Source organism: Mustelus asterias, chromosome 24 (assembly GCF_964213995.1).
Source record: "Mustelus asterias chromosome 24, sMusAst1.hap1.1, whole genome shotgun sequence".
Taxonomy (NCBI): Eukaryota; Metazoa; Chordata; class Chondrichthyes; order Carcharhiniformes; family Triakidae; genus Mustelus; species Mustelus asterias.
This window is the reverse complement of record NC_135824.1, coordinates 57,426,980-57,446,214: the sequence shown is the minus strand read 5'-3', so window position 1 is coordinate 57,446,214 and position 19,235 is coordinate 57,426,980. Positions and strand designations below refer to the sequence as shown.

The following is a 19,235-nucleotide window of genomic DNA, read 5'->3' as shown; positions in this document are numbered from 1 at the left end:
GATGTGTAGGTTAGGGGGATTGGCCATGCTAAATTGCCTCTTAGTGTCTAAAGATGTGTAGGTTAGGTGGATTGGCCATGCTAAATTGCCCCTTAGTGTCCAAAGATGTGTAGGTTAGGTGGATTGGCCATGCTAAATTGCCCCTTAGTGTCCAAAGATGTGCAGGTTAGGTGGATTGGCCATGCTAAATTTCCCCTGAGTGTCCGATGATAGAATTATAGAAGTTATAGATTCCACACAGTGCAGAAAGATGCCATTCAGCCCATCAAGTCTGCACTGACACTCCAACAGAGCATTTTACCCAGGCCCTATCCCCATAATCCCACATATTTACCCCACTAATTCTCTTAACCTTCATAGGAAAAGGATAGAGCTGTGAAGAAGGCCTACAGTGTGTTAGCTTTTACAGGGGGTTGGAGTTTAAGAGCCATGGGGTTATGCTGCAACTGTACAGAACCTTGGTGAGACCACATTTGGAATATTGTGTGCAGTTCTGGTCACCTCACTATAAGAAGGATGTGGAAGCGCTGGAAAGAGTGCAGAGGAGATTTACCAGGATGCTGCCTGGTTTGGAGGGTAGGTCTTATGAGGAAAGGTTGAGGGAGCTGGGGCTGTTCTCTCTGGAGCGGAGGAGGCTGAGGGGAGACTTAATAGAGGTTTATAAAATGATGAAGGGGATAGATAGAGTGAATGTTCAAAGACCATTTCCTCGGGTGGATGGAGCTATTACAAGGGGGCATAACTATAGGGTTCATGGTGGGAGATATAGGAAGGATATCAGAGGTAGGTTCTTTACACAGAGAGTGGTTGGGGTGTGGAATGGACTGCCTGCAGTGATAGTGGAGTCAGACACTTTAGGAACATTTAAGCGGTTATTGGATAGGCACATGGAGCACACCAGGATGATAGGGAGTGGGATAGCTTGATCTTGGTTTCAGATAAAGCTCGGCACAACACCGTGGGCCGCAGGGCCTGTTCTGTGCTGTACTGTTCTATGTTCTATGTATATCTTGGGACACTAAGGGGCAAGTTAGCATGGCCAATCCACCTAACCTGCACGTCTTTGGACTGTGGGAAGAAACCAGAGCATTCAGAGGAACCCACGGAGATACGGGGAGAATGTGCAAACTCCACACAGACAATGACCCAAGGCCGGAATCAAACCTGGGTCCTTGGCACTGTGAGGTTAGGGGGATTCGCGGGATAAATGTGTGGAGCTACGGGGATAGGGCATGGGTCGGATGCTCTGCTGTAGGATCAGTGCAGGCTCGATGGGCCGAATGGCCTCCTTCTGCACTGTAGGGATTCAATGATCATACAAGCAGATTACCTGATCATTGTCACATCAATATTTGTGGGATCTTGCTGTGCGCAAATGAGTTGCCACATTTCCTACAACAGTGAATATGCTCCATTGCTTTCAAAGTGCTCAGGAATGTCTAAAGGTCATTAAAGTTTAAGATTTATTTATTCGTCACAAGTAGGCTTACATTAACACTGAAATGAAGTTACTGTGAAATTCCCCTAGTCACCACACTCCAGCGCCTGTTCGGGTTACACTGAGGGAGAATTTAGCGCGACCAATGCACCCTAACCAGCACATCTTTCGGACTGTGGGAGGAAACCGGAGCACCCGGAGGAAACCCACGCCGACACGGGGAGAACGTGCAGACTCTGCACAGACAGTGACCCAAGCCGGGTCCCTGGCGCTGTGAGGCAGCAGCGCTAACCACTGTGCCACCGTGCCACCCTTAGATGGCACGGTGGCACAGTGATTGTATCACAGTGTCAGAGATTGTATCACAGTGTCAGAGAGGAGGTTTGATGAGGACTTATCTGTTGAGGTAGTATGGGCGGAGATTAGAAATAGGAGAGGAGAGGTCACCCTGTTGGGAGTCTTTTATAGACCTCCTAAAAGTTCTAGAGAGGTTGAGGAAAGGATTGCGGAGTCAATCCTGCTTAGGAGTGAAAGTAATAGGGCAATTGTTATGGGGGATTTTAACTTGACTAATATTGACTGGAATTGTTATAGCTCTAGCTCGTTAGAGGGGTCAGTTTTTGTTCAAAGCGTGCAGGAAGGTTTTTTGACTCAGTATGTAGACAGGCCAACTAGAGGTGAGGCTATATTGGATCTGGTGCTGGGAAATGAGCCAGACCAGGTGCTAGACTTGGAAGTTGGTGTGCATTTTGGTGATAGTGACCACAATTCGGTTACGTTCACCTTAGTGATGGAAAGGGATAGGCATGAACCTCGGGCCAGTGGTTTTAGCTGGGGGAAGGGTAATTATGAGGCTATTAGGAGAGAATTAGGAAACATAGGTTGGACTAGGAGATTACAGGGACTGGGAACGTCCGACATGTGGAGTTTTTTCAAGGAGCAGCTACTGCGAGTCTGTGATAGGTATGTCCCTGTCAGGCAAGGAGGAATTGGTAGGGCTAGGGAACCGTGGTGCACCAAAAAAGTTTCTTTGTTGGTTAAAAAGAAAAAGGAGGCTTATGTTCGGATGAGACGTGAGCACTCGGGTAGTGCACTAGAAAGCTTTAGATTGGCTAAGAGGGAGTTGAAGAGAGAGCTTAGAAGGGCTAAAAGGGGACATGAGAAGACTTTGGCGGATAGGGTTAAAGAGAATCCTAAGGCGTTCTATAGGTATGTCAAGAACAGAAGGTTGGTTAGGGCAAGTTTAGGGCCAGTTATAGATGGCAGAGGGAAGTTATGTGTGGAACCGGAGGAGATTGGTGAAGCATTGAACCAATATTTCTCTTCGGTGTTCACGCAAGGGGACATGAATATAGCTGAGGAGGACACTGGGTTGCAAGGGAGTAGAATAGACAGTATTACAGTTGATAAGGAGGATGTGCAGGATATTCTGGAGGGTCTGAAAATAGATAAATCCCCTGGTCCGGATGGGATTTATCCAAGGATTCTCTGGGAGGCAAGAGAAGTGATTGCAGAGCCTCTGGCTCTGATCTTCAGGTCGTCGTTGGCCTCTGGTATAGTACCAGAAGATTGGAGGTTAGCGAATGTTGTCCCATTGTTTAAGAAGGGGAACAGAGACTTCCCCGGGAATTATAGACCGGTGAGTCTCACTTCTGTTGTCGGCAAGATGTTGGAAAAAATTATAAAGGATAGGATTTATAGTTATTTGGAGAGTAATGAATTGATAGGTGATAGTCAGCATGGTTTTGTGGCAGGTAGGTCGTGCCTTACTAACCTTATTGAGTTTTTTGAGAAAGTGACCAAGGAGGTGGATGGGGGCAAGGCAGTGGACGTGGTATATATGGATTTTAGTAAGGCGTTTGATAAGGTTCACCATGGTAGGCTTCTGCAGAAAATGCAGATGTATGGGATTGGGGGTGATCTAGGAAATTGGATCAGGAATTGGCTAGCGGATAGGAAACAGAGGGTGGTGGTTGATAGTAAATATTCATCATGGAGTGCGGTTACAAGTGGTGTACCTCAGGGATCTGTTTTGGGGCCACTGCTGTTTGTAATATTTATTAATGATCTGGATGAGGGTATAGTTGGGTGGATTAGCAAATTTGCTGATGACACCAAAGTCGGTGGTGTGGTAGACAGTGAGGAAGGGTGTCGTAGTTTGCAGGAAGACTTAGACAGGTTGCAAAGTTGGGCCGAGAGGTGGCGGATGGAGTTTAATGCGGAGAAGTGTGAGGTAATTCACTTTGGTAGGAATAACAGATGTGTTGAGTATAGGGCTAACGGGAGGACTTTGAGTAGTGTGGAGGAGCAGAGGGATCTAGGTGTATGTGTGCATAGATCCCTGAAGGTTGGGAATCAAGTAGATAGGGTTGTTAAGAAGGCATATGGTGTCTTGGCGTTTATTGGTAGGGGGATTGAATTTAGGAGTCGTGGCGTTATGTTGCAACTGTACACAACTCTGGTGCGGCCGCACTTGGAGTACTGTGTGCAGTTCTGGTCCCCACATTACAGGAAGGATGTGGAGGCTTTGGAGAGGGTGCAGAGGAGGTTTACCAGGATGTTGCCTGGTATGGAGGGGAGATCCTATGAGGAGAGGCTGAGGGATTTGGGATTGTTTTCGCTGGAAAGGCGGCGGCTAAGAGGGGATCTTATTGAAACATATAAGATGATTAGAGGTTTAGATAGGGTGGATAGTGATAGCCTTTTTCCTCTGATGGAGAAATCCAGCACGAGGGGGCATGGCTTTAAATTGAGGGGGGGTAGTTATAGAACCGATGTCAGGGGTAGGTTCTTTACCCAGAGGGTGGTGAGGGATTGGAATGCCCTGCCAGCATCAGTAGTAAATGCGCCTAGTTTGGGGGCGTTTAAGAGATCCGTAGATAGGTTCATGGACGAAAAGAAATTGGTTTAGGTTGGAGGGTCACAGTTTTTTTTTAACTGGTCGGTGCAACATCGTGGGCCGAAGGGCCTGTTCTGCGCTGTAATGTTCTATGTTCTATGTTCTATGTTCTAGATGGATCTGTGTCCAATCGATCAGTCGTGAGGTGGCTTGCAATGCTTTACGAAATTACAAGGGGCTGTATGAACACAAGTCGGTGTTCCGGTACCGCCGTTAAAGACCATGTACATCTCGTGGTATCTTACCCGCTTCTCCATCACAAGATCTGATAATTACAAGTGAACGTTTGCCTAACTCACTGGCGTAGTGTGTAAATGGGTCACACGGACTAGATGACCCCTAGCTCATTACCAATCTTGGGCCGGGGAAACAATTACTCCGATGTGTGAAGCAAGCAAATGAAAACAAATAAACAAGCTGATGAACGCCACTCACTTGCTGCAACTTAATCATTAAAAAGCGAATGTTGTTCCTGAGTAATTCAAATTAATTTTGGCTTTGAAAGCTAGATGTGAAATATATTTTGTACTTGTGTAATGGGAAGCTAGAAGCCTCAGTACAGAATTCAGAACATTACATAATGTAAATGATGAAGAATATTGCTTGAAATTAGGACAGGATAATTGCGTCAGTAAGGCATGAATTTAAATCAGTGATAAGAGGTGTCTATGTTATAACAAGAAAAGGTATTACCTAAAATTCCGCTGTGATTTTCCGCTAGCGGCACAGTAGCACAGTGGTTAGCACTGCTGCTTCACAGCTCTAAGGACCTGGGTTTGAATCCCAGCTTGGGTCACTGTCTGTGTGGAGTTTGCACGTTCTCCCTGTGTCTGCGTGGGTTTTCTCCGGGTGCTCCGGTTTCCTCCCACAGTCCAAAGATGTGTGGGTTAGGTTGATTGGCCATTGCTAAAACAAAATTGCCCCTTAGCGTCCCGGGATGCATAGGTTAGAGGGATTAATGGGTAAATATGTAGGGATATGGGGATAGAGCCTGGGTGGGATTGTAGTTGGTGCAGACTCAATGGGCCGAATGGCCTCTTTCTGCACTGTAGGATTCTATGTTTACCATCAGTTTTTTTGCATAGGGTATTGGTGACAATTTTTATATTCATTCATGGGACATGGGCATCGCGAGCTGACCAGCATTTATTGCCCATCCCTAGTTTCTCTTGGAGGGGCATTGCTGTGGCTCTGGAGTCACAAGTAGGCCAGACCAGGTAAGGACGGCAGATTTTCTTCCCTAAAGAGACATTAGTGAACCAGATGGGTTTTTCCGACAGTGGTTTCATGGTCATCAGTAGATTCTTAATTCCAGATTTTTTAAAATATTGAATTCAAATTCCACCATCTGCCGTGGCGGGATTCGAACCCGGGGTCCCCCAGAACATTAGCTGAGCTTCTGGATTAATAGTCTAGCGATAATATCACTATTCCATAAATGCTCTATTAATATCTCCCATTGTAAGTTACTATATCAGCTGTCACAGTGCAGGGAAGACAATGGCGTAGTGGTATTGTCGCTGGACTAGTAATCCAACAACCCAGGGTAATGCTCAGGGGACCCGGGTTCGAATCCCGCCATGGTAGAATTTGAATTCAATTTTAAAAATCTGGAATTAAGAATCTACTGACGACCGTGAAACCATTGTCCGAAAAACCCATCTGGTTCACTAATGTCCTTTAGGGAAGGAAATCTGCCATCTTTACCCCGTCTGGCCTACATGTGACTCCAGAGCCACAGCAATGCGGTTGACTCTTAAATGCCTTCAGTGAAGGCAATAGATGCCAGGTCCAGCCAGTGATCCCCACATCCTACAAACAAAAAAATATACTGGCTCTGGTAGGGGTGTGCGTATCACTGACAAGCGAGACAGAATAATTTCTGTGGATACATTGCCCAACTTCAACGCAACATCTCGTCTCTTGCCTTCCTGTTTTAGAATCACAGAGCAGAAGGAGACCATTCAGCCCATCGAGCCTGACTAACAAGCATCCAGGCCCTAGCCCCATGTATTTACCCTGCTAATCCCCCTGACATTAAGTGGCAATTTATCAAGGCCAATCCCCCTAACCTGAACATCTTTGGACATTAAGGGGCAATTTAACAAGGCCAATGCACCTAACCTGCACATCAACTAGGTTGATTGGCCATGATGAAATTGCCCCTTAGTTTCTTGAGATGCGTAGGTTAGAGGGATTAGTGGATAAAATATGTAGGGATATGGGGGTAGGGCCTGGGTGGGATTGTGGTCGGTGCAGACTCGATGGGCCGAATGGCCTCTTTCTGCACTGTAGGGATCTATGATGATCTTTGGGCTGACGAATGGCAGATGGAGTTTAATTTAGACAAATGCGAGGAGATGCATTTTGGTAGATTGAAACCAGGGCAGGACTTACTCAGTTAATGGTAGGGGAGAGTTACAGAACAAAGAGATCTAGGGGTACGTGTTCATAGCTCCTTGAAAGTGGAGTCACAGGTGGACAGAGTGGTGAAGAAGGCATTCGGCATGCTTGGTTTCATCGGTCAGAACATTGAATACAGGAGTTGGGACTTCTTGTTGAAGTTGTACAAGACATTGGTAAGGCCACACTTGGAATACTGTGTGCAATTCTGGTCACCCTATTATAGAAAGGATATTATTAAACTAGAAAGAGTGCAGAAAAGATTTACTGGGATGCTACCGGGACTTGATGGATTGAGTTATAAGGAGAGGCTGGATAGACTGGGACTTTTTTCTCTGGAGCGTAGGAGGCTGAGGGGTGATCTTATAGAGGTCTATAAAATAATGAGGGGCACAGATCAGCTAGATAGTTAATATCTTTTCCCAAAGGTAGGGTAGTCTAAACCTAGAGGGCATAGGTTTAAGGTGAGAGGGGAGAGATACAAAAGTGCCCAGAGGGGCAATTTTTTCACAGAGGGTGGTGAGTGTCTGGAACAAGCTGCCAGAGGTAGTAGTAGAGGCGGCTACAATATTGTCTTTTAAAAAGCATTTAGATAGTTACATGGTTATGATGGGTATATGGACCAAATGAGGGCAATTGGGATTAGCTTAGGGGTTTTAAAAAAAAAGGACAGCATGGATAAGTTGGGCCGAAGGGCCTGTTTCCTTGCTGTAAACCTCTATGACTAGGGGACAATTTAGCATGGCCAATCCACCTAACCTGCACATATTTGGACACTAAGGGACAATTTAGCATGGCCAATTCACCTAACCTGCACATCTTTGGACACTAGGGGACAACTTAGCATGGCCAATTCACCTAACCTGCACATCTTTGGACACTAAGGGACAATTTAGCATGGCCAATCCACCTAACCTGCACATCTTTGGACACTAGGGGACAACTTAGCATGGCCAATCCACCTAACCTGCACATTTTTGGACACTAAAGAGACAATTTAGCACAGCCAATCCACCTAACCTACACATCTTTGGACACTAAGGGACAACTTAGCATGGCCAATTCACCTAACCTGCACATCTTTGGACACCAGGGAACAATTTTGTAAGGCCAATTGCCCTAACCTGCACATCTTTGGACATGAAGGGACAATCTATCATGGCCAATGCACCTAACTGCACATCTTTGGACATTAGGGGACAATTTAGCATGGCCAATGCACACAACGGGACAATGTAATATGGCTAATCCCCCTAACCTGCACATCTTTGGACTATGGGAGGAAACCGGAGCACCCGGAGGAAACCCACACAGACATGGGGAGAATGTGCAGACTCCACATAGATCGTCACTCGAGACCGGAATCGAACCCGGGTCCCTGGCGCTGTGAGGCAGCAGTGCTAACCACCGTGCCACCGTGCCACCCTTTTCTGATCTTTATCAAAGCATCTAATTGGGGAAGAGGTGGTGGCGTGGTAGTTATATCACTGATCATTATCATTTCAATAGCTGAAGGGGTGGGTTGATATTTCAGTGCTGGGAACAATAAATGGTGATTCCGAATTGCCTTTAAAGATCTGTACAATATGCTTCTGCAGACAGATTGACATCACTTCCTCTGCCCTGGCTATTTAAAAAAAATTCTCACAGTTCGCAGGCGCCTTCAGACCTTCAGCAGAGGAGGAAGGTGCCTTCATTCTCCCCTTCATTCCTTGTCCCTTTTACCTGCACGAAGATCATTCCAAACCTCATCCTCCTGGATTTGTTTTACAAATTGCTTCTGTCACCAATACATCCCAAACCCTCCAATCCTCCCCGTCTCCTTAAAAATAACCCCATTTGCCCTTCAACTCCAAACTCAGCATCTCGATTCAAGATGATTTTCAAGGGTTTGCTCGCCTGGATTCTGTTCTGTTACCAGGGTGAGTTTATTGGGGAATTAATGTGATTTTAGATTTTTTTTTCCAATATCTTTTCAAGCAGCTAATTCCGCCTGTTCACTGCGATGTTATGATGCACACTGGAGGCTGTGTTGTTTAATATGTAAAAGTTTAGATTTTGGGGGCGGTTTGTGTGCTTGGGCTGTTCATTTTTAGGGGCACAAATGCGAGCAGTTTGCACAGGGTCAAATCCACTTTCTAAATCCTTCTGACCCCGAGGCAGAGCCAGAACTGGCTTTCAGCACCTTGGACAGGGACAGAGCAGCGACATTACTCCCGGTCCCATCTGTCCCCTCTCCATTTCTCATCTCTCTCCTTCCCCCTCTCTCTTCTTTCCCCTTCCACCTCTCTCCCCTCTCAGTCTCTCCCTCCCCCTCGTTCTCCTGTCTCTCTCCGTACCTGCCGCTCTACCTTTCCCTCTGTCTCCTTCCTCCCTCCATTTGCCTCTCTCTGACTTTCTGTTTCCATCTCTCTCTCTCTCTGTCTGTCCCCACTCTCTCTCTCTGTCTGTGTCTATATATCTTGCTCTGTCCCTCCTCCGAGTCTCTGCCCGACTCTCAATGTTTTTCTGTCTCTGTCTGACCCCCGTGTCTGTCCCCACTCTCTCTTTCTCTCTTCCACCCCCCCCCCCCCATTTCTCTCTCTATCTGCCCCCACTCTCTCTCTCTCTGTCTGTGTCTGTCATCTCTCTCTCTCTCTCTATCTCTGCCCCCATTCTCTGTCTATCTCTCTCTCTCCCTGTCTGTCATCACTCTTTTTCTCTCCCTCTGTCTGTCCCCACTCTCTCTCTCTGTCCCCTCTCTCCCTGCCCCCACTCTCTCTCTCGCTCCCTCTCTGTCTGTCCCCTCTCCCTCTCTCTCTGTCCCCTCTCTCTATTCTGTCCCCTCTCTCTCTGTCTGTCCCCACTCTCTCTCTCTGTCTGTCTGTCCCCACTCTCTGTCTGTCTGTCTATCTGTCTGTCCCCACTCTCTGTCTGTCTGTCCCCACTCTCTGTCTGTCTGTCCCCACTCTCTCTCTGTCTGTCTGTCTGTCCCGACTCTCTCTCTGTCTGTCTGTCCCGACTCTCTCTCTGTCTGTCTGTCCCCACTCTTTCTTTCTCTCTCTGTGTCTGTCTGTCTGTCCCTCTCTCTCTCTCTGTCTGTCCCCACTCTTTCTCTCTGTCTGTCTGTCCCCTCCCACTCTCTCTCTCTCTCTCTCTGTGTCTGTCTGTCCCCACTCTCTCTCGCTCTCTCTCTCTCTCTCTCTGTGTCTGTCCCCACTCTCTCTCCATCTCTCTGTCTGTCTGTCTGTCTGTCCCCACTCTCTGTCTGTCTGTCCCAACTCTCTGTCTGTTTGTCCCCACTCTCTGTCTGTCTGTCCCCACTCTCTCTCTCTCTCTCTCTCTGTCTGTCCCCACTCTCTCTCTCTCTCTCTGTCTGTCCCCACTCTCTCTCTCTCTCTCTCTGTCTGTCCCCACTCTCTCTCTCTCTCTCTGTGTCTGTCCCCACTCTCTCTCTCTCTGTCCCCACTCTCTCTCTCTCTCTCTCTCTGTCTGTCCCCACTCTCTCTCTCTGTGTCTGTCCCCACTCTCTCTCTCTCTCTCGCTCTGTCTGTCTGTCCCCACTCTCTCTCTCTCTCTCTCTGTCTGTCTGTCCCCACTCTCTCTCTCTGCCTGTCTGTCCCCACTCTCTCTCTCTCTCGCTCTGTCTGTCCCCACTCTCTCTCTCTCTGTCTGTCTGTCCCCTCTCTCTCTCTCTTGCTCTGTCTGTCCCCACTCTCTCTCTCTCTCTGTCTGTCCCCACTCTCTCTCTCTGTCTGCCCCCTCTCTCTCTCTCTCTCTCTCTGTCTGTCTGTCCCCTCTCTCTCTCTCTCTCTCGCTCTGTCTGTCCCCACTCTCTCTCTCTCTCTCTCCGTCTGTCCCCACTCTCTCTCTCGCTCTCTCTCTGTCTGTCCCCACTCTCTCTCTCTCTCTGTCTGTCCCCTCTCTCTCTCTCTCTCTGTCTGTCCCCATTCTCTCTCTCTCTCTGTGTCTGTCCCCACTCTCTCTCTCTCTCTCTCTCTCTCTCTGTCTGTCCCCACTCTCTCTCTCTCTCTGTCTGTCCCCACTCTCTCTCTCTCTCTCTCTGTGTCTGTCCCCACTCTCTCTCTCTCTCTGTCTGTCCCCACTCTCTCTCTCTCTCTCTGTGTCTGTCCCCACTCTCTCTCTCTCTCTGTCTGTCCCCATCTCTCTCTCTGTCTGTCCCCACTCTCTCTCTCTCTCTCTCTGTCTGCCCCCACTCTCTCTCGCTCTCTCTCTCTCTGTCTGTTCCCACTCTCTCTCTCTCTCTCTGTGTCTGTCCCCACTCTCTCTCTCTCTGTCCCCACTTTCTCTCTCTCTCTCTGTCTGTCCCCACTCTCTCTCTCTCTGTGTCTGTCCCCACTCTCTCTCTCTCGCTCTGTCTGTCCCCACTCTCTCTCTCTCTCTCTCTGTCTGTCTGTCCCCACTCTCTCTCTCTCTCTCTCTCTGTCTGTCCCCACTCTCTCTCTCTCTCTCTCTCTCTGTCCGTCCCCACTCTCTCTCTCTCTCACTGTGTCTGTCCCCACTCTCTCTCTCTCTCTCTGTCTGTCCCCACTCTCTCTCTCTCTCTCTCTGTCTGTCCCTCTCTCTCTCTGTCTGTCCCCACTCTCTCTCTCTGTCTGTCTGTCTGTCCCCACTCTCTCTCTCTCTGTCTGTCTGTCTGTCCCCACTCTCTCTCTCTCTCTGTCTGTCTGTCTGTCCCTACTCTCTCTCTCTCTCTCTCTGTTTCTGTCTCCACTCTCTCTCTCTCTCTCTCTCTCTCTCTCTGTCTGTCACCACTCTCTCTCTCTCTCTCTGTGTCTGTCCCCACTCTCTCTCTCTCTGTGTCTGTCCCCACTCTCTCTCTCTCTCTCTGTGTCTGTCCCCACTCTCTCTCTCTCTCTCTCTCTGTCTGTCCCCACTCTTTCTCTCACTCTCTCTCTCTCTCTCTGTTTCTGTCCCCATTCTCTCTCTCTCTCTGTCTGTCCCCCCTCTCTCTCTCTCTGTCTGTCCTCCCTCTCTCTCTCTCTCTGTCTGTCCCCACTCTCTCTCACTCTCTCTGTCTGTCTGTCCCCCACACTTTCCTTCTCTCTCTCTCTCTGTCTGTTCCCATTCTTTCTCTCTCTCTCTCTGTTCTGTCCCCACTCTCTCTCTGTCTGTCTGTCTGTCCCCATTCTTTCCTTCTGTCTGTCTCTCTCTCTGTCTGTCTGTCCCCATTCTTTCTCTCTCTCTCTGTCTGTCCTCACTCTCTCTCTCTCTGTCTGTCCCCACTCTTTCCTTCTCTCTCTCTCTGTCTGTCCCCATTCTTTCTCTCTCTCGCTCTCTGTTCTGTCCCCTCTCTCTCTCTCTGTGTCTGTCCCTACTCTCTCTCTCTCTGTCTGTCCCCACTTTTTCTCTCTCTCTCTCTCTGTCTGTCCGTACTCTCTCTCTCTCTCTCCCTCCCTCCGTCTGTCTGTCTGACCCACTTTCTCTCTCTCTCTCTCTTTCTCTCTCTCTCTTTCTCTCTCTCTCTTTCTCTCTCTCTGTCTCTCTCTGTCTCTCTCTCTCTGTCTCTCTCTCTCTCTCTGTCTCTCTCTCTCTCTCTGTCTCTCTCTCTCTGTCTCTCTCTCTCTCTCTGTCTCTCTCTCTCTCTCTGTCTCTCTCTCCGTCTCTCTCTCTTTCTCTCCCTCTCTCTTTCTCTCCCTCTCTCTTTCTCTCCCTCTCTCTTTCTCTCCCTCTCTCGTCCTCCCTCTCTCGTTCTCCCTCTCTTTCTTTTCCTCTCTCTCTATGTACCTCTGCCTCTCTGACTTTCCTGGGTAATGGGAGAGAAAATTAAAGAGCGACCTCATTGTACAACGTACAAAATATTAACATTTACAATCCTTGGTTAAAGAGAATATTGATAAAGGAATTGCTTGTGAGATGAGTTCCTTTTAAACCCCAAACTCTTTCCTCATTAGATATCTTTTTTCCGCCGACAATTCCAGCCTGTAATTACAATAACATTCTGACGATTAGCAGCTTGAGATTGAAGTTAATCTGAAAATGAGCTGTGGGTCTGGCCTGAGTGAAGTCACAGACTCAATGCAGCGTCCCTCAAACATGCAGAGTTAACGGACCGAAACCCATGCAGACACGGGGAGAACGTGCAGACTCCGCACAGACAGTGACCCAAGCCGGGAATCGAACCCGGGTCTCTGGTGCTGTGAGGCAGCGGTGCTAACCACTGTGCCACCGTGCCGCCCCTGTTATTGTAGCAGAAATAGTGAACAAGGGTCCCCGAGATAGAAAATTTTCTGACTGTAACAATGAGAATGATGCTATTTTATCATAGAATCCCTACGGTACAGGAGAGGCCATTCGGCCCATTGAGTCCGCACTGACTCTCTCACAGAGCATCTTACCCAGGTCCTATCCCCGCACTATCCCAGTGGTTAATATCCCTAACCTACACCTCTTGTGTTACCAAGGGGCAATTTAGCCGATTCCCCCTAATTTAATCCTCAATCACAGAATCCCTACAGTACAGGAGAGGCCACTCGGCCCATCAGGTTTGCACTGACCCTCCGACAGAGATCCCACCCACACCATTTCCCGTAATCCCATGTATTTACCCCGCTAATCCCCCTAACCTGCACATCTTTGGACGCTAAGGGGCAATTTAGCATGGCCAATCCACCTAACCTATACATCTTTGGACACTAAGGGGCAATTTAGCATGGCCAATCCACCTAACCTGCACATCTTTGGACACTAAGGGGCAATTTAGCATGGCCAATCCATCTAACCTATACATCTTTGGACACTAAGGGGCAATTTAGCATGGCCAATCCACCTAACCTGCACATCTTTGGACACTAAGGGGCAATTTAGCATGGCCAATCCATCTAACCTATACATCTTTGGACACTAAGGGGCAATTTAGCATGGCCAATCCACCTAACCTGCACATCTTTGGACACTAAGGGGCAATTTAGCATGGCCAATCCACCTAACCTGCACATCTTTGTACACTTAGGGGCAATTTAGCATGGCCAATCCACCTAACCTGCACATCTTTCAGACTGTGGGAAGAAACCGGAGGACCCGGAGGAAACCCACGCAGACACAGGGAGAACGTGCAGACTCCGCACAGACAGTGACCCGAGTCCTGAATTGAACTTGGGTCCTGGCGCTGTGAGGCAGCAGTGCTAACCGACTGTGCCACCCTGCAGATGATCATATTAATATTTAGAGTGAGAGATGTCCTGATGCAAGCATCGCAATTTGAATTTATATAGCACCCTTGAACATGACAAATATACCAGGGTGTTTCACTCGAACACTAAGAAGAGTCGCATATTGAGATGGCCTGGTGGTATTATCGCTAGACTATTAGTCCAGACAGTAAGCTAATGTTCTGGGGACCCGGGTTCGAATCCCGCCACGGCAGATGGTGGAATTTTAATTCAGTAAAAAATATCTGGAATTAAGAATCTACTGATGACCATGAAACCATTGTCGGAAAAACCCATCTGGTACACGAATGCCCTTTAGGGAAGGAAATCTGCCGTCCTTACCCGGTCTGGCCTACATGTGACTCCAGAGCCACAGCAATGTGGTTGACTCTCAACTGCCCTCCAAGGGCAGCTAGGGATGGGCAATAAATGCTGTCCAAAGAATGAATAAAATATGAAATCCTGAGGGGGGGCATGACAAGGTGGGCACTTTGAGGATGTTTCCCCTTGTGTGAGACGAGAGCTCGGGAGATAGAGTTTAAAACTAAGCGGTCTCCAATTTAGGATGGAGATGAGGAGAATTCTTTTCTTTCGGAGATTGGTCAGGCTGGGTCATTGAGTGTACTCACGGCTAAATTAGGTCGATTATTGATTAATATAGGGGGCCAAAGGGGAGAGGGCGGCCAATCAAATCAGCCATGATCTTATCAAATGACAGAATGGGGCCGAATGGCCTTCTCCTGCTCCTGATTCATCTGTTCATATTCCTGGGATGTTTTGCTGCAATTGTTGGTGAGGCCACACCTGGAGTATTGTGTGCAGTTTTAGTGTCCTTATCTGAGGAAGGATGTCCTTGCTATAGAGGGAGTGCAGCGAAGGTTTACCAGGCTGATTTCTGGGATGGCAGGTCTGTCATATGAGGAGAGACTAAGTCAGTTACGATTATATTCACTGGAGTTTAGAAGAGTGAGGGGGATCGCAAAGAAACTTATAAAATTCTAACAGGGTAGATTCAGAAAGAATGTTCCCGATGGTGGGAGGAGTCCAGAACTAGGGGTCATAGTTTGAGGATAAGGGATAAACCTTTTAGAACTGAGGTGAGGAGAAATTTCTTCACCCAGAGGGTGGTGAATGTGTGGAATTCACTCCCACAGAAAGTAGTCGAGGCCAAAACGTTGTGTGATTTCAAGAAGATATTAGATATCGCTCTTGGGGCTAAAGGGGTCAAGGGATAAGGGGGGAAGGGGGGATCAGGATATTGAATTTGATGATCAGCCATGATCAGAATGAATGGCCAAGCAAGCTTGAAGGACCGAATGGCCTCCTTCTGCTTCTAGTTTCTGTGACCAAAAGCTTGGTCAAAGAGGTCTTGGGTCACTGTCTGTGCGGAGTCTGCATGTTCTGCCCGTGTCTGCATGGGTTTCCTCCGGGTGCTCCGGTTTCCTCCCACAGTCCAATGATGTGCTGGTTAGGTGGATTGGCTGTGCTAAATTGTTCCTTAGTGTCAGGGAGACTAGCTAGGGTAAATGCATGGGGTTACAAGGATAGGGCCTGGGTGGGTTTGTGGTTGGTGCAGACTCGATGGGCTGAATGGTCTCCTTCTGTACTGTAGAGATTCTCTGATTCTAGAACATCCCTCCCTGACCTCCTGAACTCGCAAACATCACTCCCCCTCCAACTCATCCACTCGCCGACAAAAACCCACAAGCTTGTTGAAGCCATCCGTGCTATACCTCGTTTGCCAACTGCGCGATGACCTGTTCAACTCATCCACTACCTGCCTTCTGTCTCAGTGCCCCACGTGGAGTATCCTTCCCGAGCAAGATCTACCTTCCGTCAGGGAATGGGATAGGTGGGAAGTCACTAGCAAGTTCCTTGTGACAATGCCATCTGTTGAAAAGCAGGCTTTGACCAGCCAGAGAGAGGGGTTACCCTTGCTGAACAGGTTCAGGAGAGGCCAGAGCATCTGTGCAGCCAACCTCCACCACTGGGGCCTCGACCCCCTACGCACCTGTGGAGGGACACAAACAATGATGAATATTATTGTGCTGTCCCCGCTAAAGACTAAGTGACGGACAAATCACCTTAAACCCAGCAGAATGAGATTATCACCAATGATTTGCATTCACTAAATAAAAGGTAAATAATGGACCCCTGCTGAGATAATTAGAGGCTGGGAGGAGGGCGGATGAGAAGGTTTCTGCGAGCAAGAATCACACATCATTGACTGACCTGCCTCCAGTGTTAATCCAGAATTGCTTTATTTATATTCTGATTTATGTTATTTGTCTCCCACAGTGAACTCCCGACCCCTGTCATCCGAGTTGGAAAAGGATGAGAAGGTAAGCTATGACATCTCAAAGAACAAAGAACAGTACTGCACAGGAAACAGGCCCTTCGGCCCTCGAGGGCCTGTGCCGCTCCTTGGTCCAACTAGACCAATCTCCTGGCCTGTTTACTTCCCTTTGTTACTTAAAATATCTTAGAACATAGAATCCAGCAGTGCAGAAGGAGGCCATTCAGTCCATCGAGTCTGCACCAACCACAATCCCACCCAGGCCCTATCCCCATAACCCCATGCATTTACCCTAACTAGTCCCCCTGACACTAAGGGGCAATTTAGCATGGCCAATCCAACCTAACCTACGCATCTTTGGACACTAAGGGGCAATTTAGCATGACCAATCCAACCTAACCTACACATCTTTGGACACTAAGGGGCAATTTAGCATGGCCAATCCACCTAACCCGCACATCTTTTGGACACTAAGGGGCAATTTAGCACGGCCAATCCACCTAACCCGCACATCTTTTGGACACTAAGGGGCAATTTAGCACGGCCAATCCACCTAACCCGCACATCTTTTGGAGTGTAGGAGGAAACCGGAGCACCCGGAGGAAACCCACACAGACACGGGGGAGAATGTGGAAACTTCACACAGACAGTGACCCAACCAGGAATCGAACCCAGGTCCCTGGTGCTGTGAGGCAGCCGTGCTAACCACTGTGCCACCGTGCCGCCCCCTCCTTCTAAAACACAGATGTGACACCTAATCACTTTTAGAGCAACAGCAATTTTCATCTGCATAGCGCCTTTTGTCACAGGTAAAACAATCCCAAGGTGCTTCACAGGAGCGTTGTCAAATGAAGGGTCGATATTGGGACAGGTGCGGTGGGTTTTCAAGGAGGAAAGTAAGGCATGGGGGTTTAGGGAATGAATTCCAGAACTGGCACACTGAGGTGTGCAGGTGGAGAGCTGAGAGCGTGAATAAGACGATATAAATAGGGGACGTCTGGCACACTGGAAGCAATGGAGAAAATGCTGGAAAATCTCAGCAGGTCTGGGCAGCATCTGTAAGGAGAGAAAAGAGCTGGGGTTTCGAGTCCAGATGACCCTTTGTCAAAGCTAAAAGAAAGTGGGAGATATTTATACTGCAGGGGGAGGGAATGAAAGATGAGTCATAGCCACAGAAACCAGGGGAAAGGCTGCTAATGGCAGCCCACAGAGAGAATAAAGGGTGTGAATGGCCAAACGGCAGAGAAGCTGAAATCAGAGGGTAAATCCACGTGGGGTAAGTCGGGGACAAAGACAGTCGCAGAGGAAGCCACATTTACCTTGTCCAATACTAGGAGAGAACTGGAAAGCAGTGAAGATGGACGGGTGGGTGGGGAGGGGGGGGTGGTGGGTGGGGGGGAGAGACATGCGGACATCCTGTCGGAGAGAAGAGCAGTACTTCCTCAGGGTAAGCATTCCTGGAAGAGCAGCCTTTTCCCCGGGTTTCTGTGGCTACGACTCATCTTTCATTCCCTCCCCCTGCAGTATGAATATCTCCCACTTTCTCTGCCTTTTAGCTTTGACAAAGGGTCGTCCGGACTCGAAACGTCAGCTCTTTTCTCTCCTTACAGATGCTGCCCAGACCCGCTGAGATTTTCCAGCATTTTCTCTTTTGGTTTCAGATTCCAGCATCCGCAGTAATTTGCTTTTAGCTGCGGGGGGGGGGGGGGGGGGGGGGGGGAGAGCTGTGAGTGTGAACAAAACGATATAAATAGGGGCTAGCTGGGACACTGGGTTGTGTGGTGGGGGGGTGGGGGAGGTAGAGCTAGGAGAATGAGGAGGCTATCACTTTGGGGATTTTTATTCACTAAATATTCCCAGTTTGAGGCAATCAGAAGACCAGGCTGGGAGGTGGGAAGAGTCGCTGTCATTACGGACTCTCCTGCCTTCAGTGTGAATCCAGAATTCCGTGGCTTTTCTTTCTCTCTCTCCGAGTGTCCCCCCCACCCCCGCATGCACCCCACCGCCCCACAACTCCCTGGCCTGTTTCCATCTCTCTCCCTCTGTCTCGCTTTCCCCTACCTCCCCCCACCTAGGACTCTTTCCCTCTCTCTTTCTCATTCTCTTTCCGTCTTTTGCTTTCTCTCTCCATCTCTCTGACCCTTCCTCTCTCAATCTCTCGGTGGCGATGAGGGGAATTTCACAGTAACTTCATTTCAGTGTTAATGTAACATACAGTGAAAAGTATTGTTTCTTGCGTGCTATACAGACAAAACATACCGTTCATAGAGAAGGAAAGGAGGGAGTGCAGAATGTAGTGTCACAGTCATAGCTAGGGGGTAGAGAAAGATCAACTTAATGTGAGGTAGGTCCATTCAAAAGTCTGACAGCAGCAGGGAAGAAGCTGTTCTTGAGTCGGTTGGTTCGTGACCTCAGACTTTTGTATCTTTTTCCTGACGGAAGAAGGTGGAAGAGAGAATGTCCGGGGTGCGTGGGGAGTCCTTAATTATGCTGGCTGCTTTTCCGAGGCAGTGGGAAGTGTAGTCAGAGTCAATGGATGGGAGGCTGGTTTGTGTGATGGATTGGGCTACATTCACGACCTTTTGTAGTTCCTTGTGGTCTTGGGCAGAGCAGGAGCCATACCAAGCTGTGATACAACCAGAAAGAATGCTTTCTATGGTGCATCTGTAAAAGTTGGTGAGAGTCGTAGTGGACATGCCAAATTTCCTTAGTCTTCTGAGAAAGTAGAGGTGTTGGTGGGTTTTCTTAACTATAGTGTCGGCATGGGGGGGACCAGGACAGGTTGATGGTGATCTGGACACCTAAAAACTTGAAGCTCCCGACCCTTTCTACTTCATCCCCATTGATGTAGACAGGGGCATGTTCTCCTTTATGCTTGGATGGCAGGAAAGAGGAGGTAACAGAGGACAGTAAAGTTTTAAATGTGTTATATGATACGGAATCTCTGCTGGGATGGAGTTTCTCCCTCGAGCTGAGTCTCAAGAGTCCAGCAGGGAGAGGAAATGTCATTCAAGCATTCCCCGTTCCTGGTCTCCATCCCACACTTTA

General features: G+C 48.5%; 1 protein-coding gene across 1 annotated transcript in view; it reads left to right on the top strand.

Annotated features, from left to right (window-relative positions):
* Window positions 1–8,433: 8,433 nt before the first annotated feature.
* LOC144511451 (uncharacterized) overlaps window positions 8,434–19,235 on the top strand; it is a 26,075-nt gene continuing 15,273 nt past the window's right edge. The window contains exons 1-2 of the mRNA XM_078241815.1: window positions 8,434–8,662; window positions 16,190–16,233. Coding sequence (XP_078097941.1) covers window positions 8,617–8,662; window positions 16,190–16,233 — 90 coding nt within the window. The 5' untranslated portion in view covers window positions 8,434–8,616. The remainder of the gene's footprint in view (window positions 8,663–16,189; window positions 16,234–19,235) is intronic.